The 10,690-nt window shown below is 45.7% G+C and overlaps 1 protein-coding gene across 1 annotated transcript; it reads left to right on the top strand.

The window, feature by feature from the left end:
- The first annotated feature begins 368 nt into the window (after positions 1-368).
- LOC138467264 (myb-related transcription factor, partner of profilin-like) lies at positions 369-10,168 on the top strand. The gene is made up of 3 exons (XM_069607276.1): positions 369-789; positions 1,110-1,676; positions 10,137-10,168. Exons 1-3 carry the CDS (start codon positions 369-371, stop codon positions 10,166-10,168), a joined length of 1,020 nt encoding a protein of 339 aa, XP_069463377.1.
- The last annotated feature ends 522 nt before the right edge of the window (positions 10,169-10,690 follow it).

The raw sequence follows: 10,690 nt of genomic DNA, 5'->3' as shown, positions 1-10,690 counted from the left end.
CAGTCTTTACCGGCATGGCGCTAATAACGTGTCTGTGGCATCACGAGTATGCGGGCACAAGCTTAGCGCCATGCCGGTAAGGACCATAGCGCCATGCCGTTAAAGCCCCGAAAAGTCCCTTAGCGGCACCTAGGAAAGCGTTGATTGCGCTTCCGCAGTCCTAGAATACGGCATTAGCGCTAACCGCTAATAGCGGTAACCGCTAATAGCGTTGACCGTAAATAAGCGGAACCGGAAGTAGCGTCATCGCACAGGAATGGGAAAGAGCACGGCGGCCATGTTTAAAAACACAATCCATTGCCATCCTCTGCCCCCAGGACCTGCAGCCACACCACAGCTTGGCAAAATCGTCCATACAACCACTGAGAATGCCCAAGGCCATAAAAAAAGGAGCAGCGCGGCAGCGCAAGGAGCGCTTCTCAAATGAAGAACTGATAATGCTATCAGACACACTTACTGCCAACGCAGAGGTCGTGTTTGCAAATGACATGCGGCGTCCCACACTAATTAAGAAGAAGGAGATCTGGGCAGAGGTGGCCCGTAAAGTCAGTGCGGTGGGCTCCACTCCCCGCACTGTGAAGGATGTACGCAAGCGGTGGGACGAACTATGCCTCCGTGTATGCAGTATCCAAGCTGCCAACTGGAGCCTGGCCATGGGCACAGGAGGCGGTGGAGGATCCCCAATAAAACTGCAGGAGTCGGAGGAGACCTGTGCAAGCACCATTGGGGTCGAATCAATTGAGGGAGTAGGCAGAATGGAGCGAGGTGTGCCGTCATCGTCAGGTGGAGGTGAGGGTCCACACAAAACACTGCACTGTGAAACATAGGTAATCTCCCAAATGTGACCATGAAATCATCTCATGGATGGAGCCATCAAACATACATGCACATAACCCTGCCCATATGCTGTGCATATCCCCACACAAAAACATGCATGCAGCACCCCAGACACGTGTCACCCAGACTCATGCATGAATGACCCACCCACATGTCTAATGACCTGTATGGCCAAACATGAAGTCCAAATGCATAGAACAGCCGGAACAACAACATCTGCATGAAGCACGTTGACCCATCACCAATGCTATCCCTCTCTTTGTCCCCCACAGGCTCACAATCTGATAGTGAGGAGCAGGACACTGCGACGCAGGCCCCACCTCCCAAGAAACAGGCCAGGGGAATGGAAGCAGGCACCATGGCCAGCACGTTGAGGGCCAAACCCACAAAGCCACCCATGTCACCAAGACGTGAAAGTCCGCCAGACGTAATTGCAGCACCCACTCCAGCAATTCCCCCCACGCACGATCCACCTGCGGAAGGGACACTGTCCGCCACTAATAGCTCCACCGGCAAGGCAGCTGCCACGGCACCCATGTCCGATGTGGAGGACACCTGTATCACGGCCATTGAACACCATACACCCAGCCCGCAGCAGTCAAACCAACCGAGCCCACGCCCCACATCACACATCGACACCGTACAACGCAGACACAGAGGCCATGACATGGCCATCATCCGACAGCACCAGGAAGACATCACTGCGCTGGTCGGCCAGCATGTGGGCGATGCTGCCTCGGCGAGGGAGGAGTGCAGGGAACATGCCAGAGGCATCAGACAAGCCATAGAAGCCTGCACCAACCGCATATGCGAGGAAATGTCACTGATGTGCAAGCCATGTTTGGGAGTGTTGTGGGGGGAGGGGGGAAAGTGTTTTTGGGAGTGTTGTGGGGGGAGGGGGGAAAGTGTTTTTGGGAGTGTTGGGGAGGGGGGAAGGTGTTTGTGTAGTTGGGTCCATGCACTTCTTATACTTACGATACTTAACTCTATCTAGAAGGGAACTTCACTGGCTTCCTATTAAGGAACGTATCCTCTTTTGCCTTTTGTCCATCTCCTTCAACTGCTTGACAGGTTCTGGTCCCAACTACCTTAAAGAAGAACTTAAACCTAAGACCAGTAACTATAGTCTCAGATCTAATGGCCTCTCTCAACTTGTCGTTCCAAACTGCAGATTATCTCAGACAAAGAGTGGAGCCTTCTATTCTGTGGCTCCCATTGCGTGGAACAACCTTCCACTTAAACTTAGAAATGAAAGTTCTAATAGAGTGTTTAGGAAAGGACCTAAGACCTATCTGTTTAATTAATCTCCTTTTCTTTGGTCTGAGATCCTCCCTTCTGGTATAACTTTTATCTTCCGTGACCTCTTTCTTCTTGAACGTTTTATTTGTTTTGCTTGTTGTCAGCGCCCATAAGCCTTAGGGTCAGTGGTTCTGCACTATATAAATTATAAATAAATAAATAAATAAATAAATAAATAAATAAATAAATAAATACACACTGGTGACATGACGAATCACAGGAGTGGACAATTTTCTTTGTGTATGTGTGCTTTACTGGTGGACAGAGCACAGTGCACATTTCCCCACAAAACCCAGTGCCCCAATACCAACATCCATTGCACACTCTTCATCCATGCGTATTAGAAATATTGGTCTATCAGATGCTGGCGCACAGCACGTCCCTCCTGTGCATCGCCACCTGCATGACGTGCAGACCCATCTTCTCCCTCCTCATCATCATCCTCACCAGGTGGTTGCAGTTCAATGTCAGGGGGCAGTGGCACATTCCGTCTGATGCACATATTGTGGTGCATGACACATGCCATGGTGATCTTGGCCACCTTCTCATGCCCGTACAGGAGTGCCCCATCCGACCTGCTGAGGCACCGAAACTGTGTCTTTAAAAGGCCAAATGTCTGCTCAATTACCACACGGGTACGGGTATGTGCATGATTGTATTCCTCTTCGTGCCTGTTCTGTGGGTTCCGTACAGGGGTAAGGAGCCACCTCTTCAGGGGATAGCCAGCATCACCTGCATGGGTGCAACAATGTGTATGTGTAAGTGATTACATCAAGTGGAACCAGTACATATCACACAATTCAATTTAGCATTGTGAATGTCATCCACAAATCCCTACATGCATGGAGGTAATCAAAGTAACTGCAATGTGGGAAGGTGATGTAGTCCTTGCAAGTGTGCATGCACTGTTCATGCCTATGGCAGTTATTGCCATGTACTGGGTGAGGTCCAGTCATTCTTTTGGTCCTGGCACCGTTTGAACCACACTGCTAGTGAACTGCCATTCCGAAGTTGATGTCCCCATGCTGTCATGCGGCACTTCTGTAGTGGTGTACGGGTGTGAATCAGTATAATGGCTACAGGTGATCCCTTTGTATGCACTCAAGGTCGCATTTCCGTTGTGATGCTGTTCAGCGTACATATCCATTGTCCATATTGGCTGCATGTAGCTGCATTGTGTTATAGAGGGTATGGTCTGATGTGCAATGTGCATGTGGATGGATATGGCATGGTTGGGGTAATGGCTTAATTTCATTGTTGTGCAACTTACTACTTGCATGTGCTTTTCATGTGTCAGGTCCAGTGTGGGCTGCCTCGGGGGACAGTGGTGTAATTCTGTATGGGCATTGTTTATCCTGACAACTAATCACACCCAGTTGGAATATGCATCTCCCCCCCAATCACACCCAGTTGGAGTATGCATCTCTCCCCCCCAATCACACCCAGTTGGAGTATGCATCTCTCCCACCCCAATCACACCCAGTTGGAGTGTGCATCTCTCCTCCCCCAATCACACCCAGTTGGAGTATGCATCTCCCCCCCCACAAATCTACTCTCCACATCACACGGCCATGTGCTTGCCATGCTACTCACCAAGTAGCCACGAACGTTGTCTAGCATGTCGCTCCATGTAGCGGGGTATCGTTGAGTTACGCAGGACCATTGCATCATGGGTTGATCCGAGATATCGGGCACAACAATGTGTGATGATCTTGTTAGAGTCATATACTATTTGGACGTTGATGGAATGGTATTGCTTTCTGTTTCAGTAGACTGCCTCATTGGCATTTGGGACCACCAATTCCACATGGGTACAGTCGATGGCCCTGAGGCAACTTGGGATGCCTACCAGTGAATGGAAGCCAACTTTGGTGTTGGAGATCTCCTGGGCAGTCTGTGGCAGGGTTAGTGTTCACTTGTGTGCTTCAGGAGGGCATCAAGCACCTGGTTCAGCGTGCGTGAGAGTATGGATGTGATATGCCATGCATCTGCCCTACCGTATGCTGGTAGGTGCCTGTGGCCAGGAAGTGGAGCACAGTAACCACCTTCAGTAGAGGGGGGATGGCAGTACAGATGTCTATGAGGCTGACAATGTCGTTGTGTATCATGTCCACAATGGTGGTGATGGTATCCCGGTCCAGACGGTACAGGGTATGTATCTGCGCAGGGGTTAGGTTGAATGGACTGGCTCTGATCCTGGGGATTGGTGGCTGCCTCTGTGGTACAACTAGCTGCACTGGTGGGGCTTGCTGTGCCTCTCTCGCCTTCCTCCTCCTCCTGTGTCTCTTCTGTGCTGCCTGTTGTTGTTGCTGTTGCAATGCAATCATGTCCTCCAGCCCATGTAATGATACTAGTATTGGAATAATTTTGGTGTGTGAATGGGTGTGGGAAGGGGTGTGCTGGCCCAGTGTCCATTGCATCCACCTGTGCTGATTGTGGGCACCTGTGGCAGTTGGGAACACTGCACGTGGCCCTTTACGGGTGGTTCGCGATGCCGGTATTTCCGCCATGCCGGTATGGGCTTTTTGGGCCTGCTCCATACCGCTATTTGCATGTTCGCATGTCTTGTGATGGACTCCTATTTCCGCCATGCCGCTATTGCCGCCACGAGGGGTTGCGCGCCCACGACCGTGCCGCTATTAGAGGCACCGTACTTAGCGGTGCTGCTAATAGCGGGTAGGTGGGTCGTAATTGGCAAATCCGGTTAACGATGCCGGTAATCCTTTACCGGTATCGTTTTTCCCTTAGTGCCTACCGTGTAATGAGGCCCTATGTTTTTATTCTCTCAGAAAGTCAGCTCTGCTACTCAGGCCTTACTTTCTAAATGCTTCATACTGAAAACGTATAATGTATGTGTGTTCTCTTGCCTGTTACTTATCTACTAATATATCACCAGCTACCATGTAGTTTGCCTTTAATGGTGGAAACTATGATTTAAATTATATATAACTGTGTAACACAAATGTCAGGTGTCAGTTTTCTTAAATATAAAGCCATAATCGGTTTGATATAGTGGCCTATAAGAATATACAGTTATAGATTGGCAAAACAATCTGTCATTTTATTATCAACTGGTTTCCTGTGGCTCCTACTGTTGTCAGAACATTTGGGCTGGGGGCTCACGCACAAGAAGTCGGGCTTATCCCTGCAGACCTCCTTTGTTTTCAGGTTGAAAAGTCATGACTCCTTCCCCAAAAGACAGGGCATGCCCCCAAGAGTTGGGGCGGAAGCAAGGGTAAAGTCACACAGAGAGATATTGACAGCAGACCCTTTGATGTCAGGCAGAAAGAGGCAGGGAGAAGCATAGAGAAGCCAAAGAGAGGTTCTGAACACAGGAGAGAGCACCTGCCATCTTGAAAATGCCTAGGCTACCCTATTCCTGCTGTCCCACTTCCCAACTTCCTGCACACGAAGCACTCTAGAAGCTCTCATCACTAGGAGAAACCCTTGTGACAGCAGCAGGGATTGGCCACTTACAGAAAGCTTAGAATGGACCATCCACTTTGGAAAATTGACTATATGAAAGGGTGGGACCCCCATGGTTGAATAATCTTTGGTAAGAAGGATTTCTCTGGAATCTTATTCGGGTATCAGTCTGCCCAAAGTCCACTACCACTGGGATGAAGATAAGAATTTTTAAGGAAGGAGCAAGACTGTCCACACATCTACATATGGGGAACATTTGGAGTGGCGTGTTGCTGGAAAGCTGGCCTGCTACTGACACATTGTTAGCCCAAACTCTGCCCACTGGAAGTTGCATGTTGCATGTACTTACCTTTCCTCTTAGACCCTGGGCAGAGTCCTTCAGAAATCCAGGATAAAAAGGAGCTGATATGGGCTCTGTTTCCCGGTTCAAACTGATTTTGAAGTGACTTAACCACTCTCCACCCATTTTTGAGATGCTACAAGACACGATACAGCTGCTTTTCACATTCTCCATTCTTCAAACCACTTTGATCTGCTTCAAGCAGTTGACTTGAACCGGCCTACCTGTTCTCCAGTGCCTAAGATCCAATCACTGCTTTTGAACCACACTGCTTCGTTGGACCTCCTGGAACCTGTTTATCACTACAGTTGAGTGAATGCATCGAGAAACCCTTCCAAACGTTATTCCCGTTTCAAAGCGGCTGCTGTTTGTTGAAGTGCACAGTGTTTGACTCCAATCTAACTGACTGGACCGTGCAGACACCGACCTGATCTCCCGGCAAGTGCCTGGATATCAGGCTTAATGCTGACGACCCCTGAGAAGACGATTTAAAAGTATACCACAGATGTTCTGTCCCACTGCCTGGATTTAAGGGCTCTAGTGACAATTAAGATCGACTTGATACCTGTTTATGAAATCTATATTTGCACGTAAACTTCACCTACATACACCTGTCATCATAACCCAGGTGCCTCTTTCAATCAAATGTCTGAATATTTTGTGTATTTGTTTGCTGTGGTAGGTTGTTAGCATTGTTAATTGTGTGTTTGTATTTCTATTTTAAGTAAAGACTCCTATTTTCTTTTTACAGCAGCTTGATTGGACATTTCTGTTTTTTTGATACCACAGTAGTATTGTTGTTTGGATGCCTCCTTGCTGGCTCACATCCCTCTTGAAGATAATAGTCTTCCCTCATCCCATGCTACCTTAAAGAGGCAAAGGAGGCGTTTCATTCATGGTTGTGCCTGTTTCCTTTTTATGAGGGAGATCACTGCTGGTTTAGTAATACTGTGGGGCTGAATATGCGTTTAGAAACTACTGTTCGCCCCTGTACTCCTTCAGAGCAGTAGTTATTTTGTCACACTGGTGTCAAGCGGTTGAGATCCGCCTAGTACTGAACCTACAGTTTAGTCTTCCCACATTAAAGAACTGTGCAGGAAACGTTAGAAACACTGCCAGGTATTTTTTGTAGTGTGGAACTGAACATGAATTCCATGAAGGGCTTGAAAGTCAGCACCCTTTCCGATATGTGTCAGGAAAGGGGCCTCTCCTCGGGCAGTAAGGTTAGTGAGCCCAAAATGCTAAAGAGCCTCCAAGCTTTGAGGAAACAAGGATGGCTGAGGAGACCCTAGGGAAAGGTAGTGGCCCTGAGTCCCAAAGAGAGGTAGCCATTCCAGAGGGGGGTGTAGTGAAGAAAGGAACACCAACAGTGATGTAGATGTATATATATTCAAGGAAAAACCTTTAGTTGCAGGGATGTTAAGATGAGAACTTAACACAACAAAACCTCTGAAATTCAGCTAAAGCCACCTCAACTTCACCCCCCCGATGCGCATCATATGACCACAATGATGACATCACAGATCACATCACTGATGATATCACTATTTACATGTTGTATGAGAATACTGATGACGTTAAAAATCACATCACTGATGCCATCACTGGCGACAACACTAATAACATTGTACATAACTGATTACATCAATAATGGAATTAGACATAACATAATTTATGTTAGCTCATGAACACTTTGTTTACCTTAATAACAATTTAGGCCGTGGACTTGGCCCTGACAAAGGTTTTAAGGGTTTTGTCACAATGTATTGCTCACCTTAACGTCCCTGCAACTAAAGCTTTCTCCTTGAATTTCAAGGGTTTTGTTATTCCATACATAATTGGCATTAACAATACAGACAATTGGGCTAATGAAAACAATGTATTATGTATACAAAGTAAAATAAAAAGCAATTGTGCATCCATATTCCTCCAAATAACCCTATTCTTAAAAATGTTTCTTTCCACATTTATTTAACTTTTAAAAGTGTTTGCAATTATATGTACTGTTCACGAATAGAAATGCATTAGTGTTGCAGTAACTGTGTACAAAGAGTACACTCAATATAACTTAAAACAAATTATTACAACACAACTTCCCACTTACATATGTACATATGCTTTTAATTTTTTTTTGCGTAGTAAGCACTTAGTAAATTACTCCAACCAGTTGGTGGTAAAGTGTAGCGACAGCCATTAATTGAACCTGACTGTTTAGTAGGTTAGCAACAATAGTCAGTGGCAATTCAGTCAGTAATATATAAGAGAAGAGCTCTTCTATACCCAGTGACAGGTATTAGGACCTTGTATATGGGAATATATGATAAATTGATATATTGCTGACTGAATTTCCACTGACTATTGTAGCTAACCTACTAAACAGTCAGGTTCGATGAATGGCTGTCGCTACACTTTACCACCAACTGGTTGGAGTAATTTACTAAGAGCTTACTAAGCAGTACACCCACTACACGGGCTGCTTTATTTTCCATGCTATCATTAGAGACCAACTTAGAGACCAACTTGCCTTGCGGACAACCGTATGGTCGAAACACGTGGCGGCTATAATAAGAATAAACCAACATTCACCTATTTGGATGACTCTTGTTTCTCCAATACATTTGGAATTTGAACTATCTTTCAAATATTGAAGATTTGACCAAAGAGTTTTCTGCGCTTTTTTGCAACATACACTGGGTCTCATTACGAGTTTGGATGAAGCTATGCCATTTTTAGCGGTCTGGGTCCCGAAAAACTGGAATTACCGGGCCATTCCGACCTTTGCGGGCCCGGTAATTCCCATTTGCGGGACCCGGACACGGTACATCCCCATTCCCATTTGAGCCCCTAGAGGGCTCAATGGGAATGGGGAGGATGCTAACACCGGTCCCGTTAATCACAGGACCGTTGTTAGCATCCTGTTCTGCTAGCGGGTGCCGCTCTGCACATCTGGTCTGACAAGTCGTACAGGGCAGCCCTGCGAGCAGAACTCGTAATGAGGTGGTGAGGCAACAACAGCTCCGGTAGCACTACCGGCACCATTGTTGCCTTACCGCCAGGATCGTAATGAGGCCCACTGTCTTACTTTGTATTAATCAAGTTGGTTTTCAAAATCTCTGTACTGCCAGGTAGTGTTTCAGCTAACTGCTCAATTTCACTCAAAGGCTTCAGTACATGATTTCTAGTACTAGCTGGTGCAAGACTTAACCAAACTACATTAATGCTACGTCCATACAGAGTCAAACTAGTTAGCCGATCTTTAGCCTCGTAGCTACCACACTCTCTATGTGAAAGCATCTTCAGACCAAAGCTTAAAGGTATCTGACTAAGACTTTTATCTGCTGATACATCGTCCCATACTTCAGCTGCATTGCTCTTTTCAGCTTTTGTCATGTATGCTGTAACATAACGAGCAACAGCTGTTGTATCATCAGAAGTAAACTGTACATCAGTATTTGCATTCCATAGCTGAGCAATGACTGGATTGTAATCATTAATGAACTGGCGTTCCTTACTTCTTTTTAAAGATATGTATTTCTTGGTGACTTTCCTGTAACATGGTGTTGAACAGATGACATCAAACTGTTTACCTGGCCAACTGGTGTCAAGGGCCTTGGAAAGCCAAATCTGCACTTAGTGTAGTACTTGTCTTTACTTTTGTATTTCTTCTGGCAGTACTTTCCACAGGGGTGCTTTTGAAACCTGTCCACCTTGTTCTGTAGATCAGGATTTGCGTGCTGAGCTGGAATGGAACAAGTAACATATTTTTCTATGAACTCCATCACACAGCCATCACTTTCCTTGCCAAACTGAGGAGCAGCTTACTCCACAACAGCATATGTATATGTATATGTGGAGCCCCATGTGCCTTATACTCTTTCCTTCAAAAGAAATGTTCCAAAGTGCCTAATGGACCATTTTCTTTATTACATGTAAAGTGTAATTTGGCAAAAAATCTGTGATGAAAGAACCGCAATACACTTACAGGATCCACAGAACACAATTCTCCTGGTGTCATGTGTTCTATGTTTTCTTTCTGTGGAGTAGTTTCACAAATCCACTCTGCAAGTTCAGTGCAACCAAAAGTAACAAACCAAGTTGGAGAGCCCAAGTTTCTGATCATGCATCTAACCTCAGAGTGTCTCCTATACCAGTATTCTTTAGTTCTCCTCATTGTAGCAAGAACATTCGTAAGTTTACCCTCGAAAACTTAATTTTTTTCTTTTACCCGTTGCAGCATCTCACATGCAGAAAGATTTTGAAATCTAGCTCCAGTCTGAAGTATATGAGCAACAGCATAACATAATGTTGAAAAGTCACTTTCATAAAATAAGTGAAAAATATATTCAACGTTGGTGCAGAATCGTGAATCTTCTGAATACATTCTTGTACAATGATATTCTGAAGCAGGGATTCGCACCATGTGATCATCCAATCTCCCTCCTGTACTAGTTGTAAAAAGAATTGGGGAAAAACCGGCTTCTAATGTCTCTTCCCAGATACTGATTGGTGCACCTTTCGTTGCTTTCATTTGATACAAATCTAAACTGTCGCCCAGACTTCACGTGAGTGTAAAGGATGAATAGTGTAATGTTCAAACAAACAATTCCCTTCTGCAACAGATAGACGCTGAAACTGACATTCATTGCTTTTGTTTGTTGACTCAACATCAAGCATAGACAAGTCTGGTACAGTCAGACTGCCTTTGCTGTGCTCCAATAGCAACGCCAATGTGTTTTTCACTTTTCCAATATCTATAAGCTATTGCCAAATGCTCTTATCTTTAGTGGC

Source organism: Ambystoma mexicanum, chromosome 4q (assembly GCF_040938575.1).
Source record: "Ambystoma mexicanum isolate Mex_15411 chromosome 4q, UKY_AmexF1_1, whole genome shotgun sequence".
Taxonomy (NCBI): Eukaryota; Metazoa; Chordata; class Amphibia; order Caudata; family Ambystomatidae; genus Ambystoma; species Ambystoma mexicanum.
The sequence above is the reverse complement of the archived record's forward strand: the minus strand, read 5'-3'. Positions and strand labels throughout refer to the sequence as shown.

Excerpts from the sequence above, each read along its gene's own strand:
- LOC138467264 (XM_069607276.1), top strand. The coding sequence starts at position 369 with ATGCCCAAGGCCATAAAAAAAGGAGCAGCGCGGCAGCGCAAGGAGCGC. Across the intron at positions 790-1,109 it reads GCCGTCATCGTCAGGTGGAG|GCTCACAATCTGATAGTGAG; the intron begins GTGAGGGTCCAC and ends TGTCCCCCACAG. Across the intron at positions 1,677-10,136 it reads GTCACTGATGTGCAAGCCAT|CATCTCACATGCAGAAAGAT; the intron begins GTTTGGGAGTGT and ends TACCCGTTGCAG.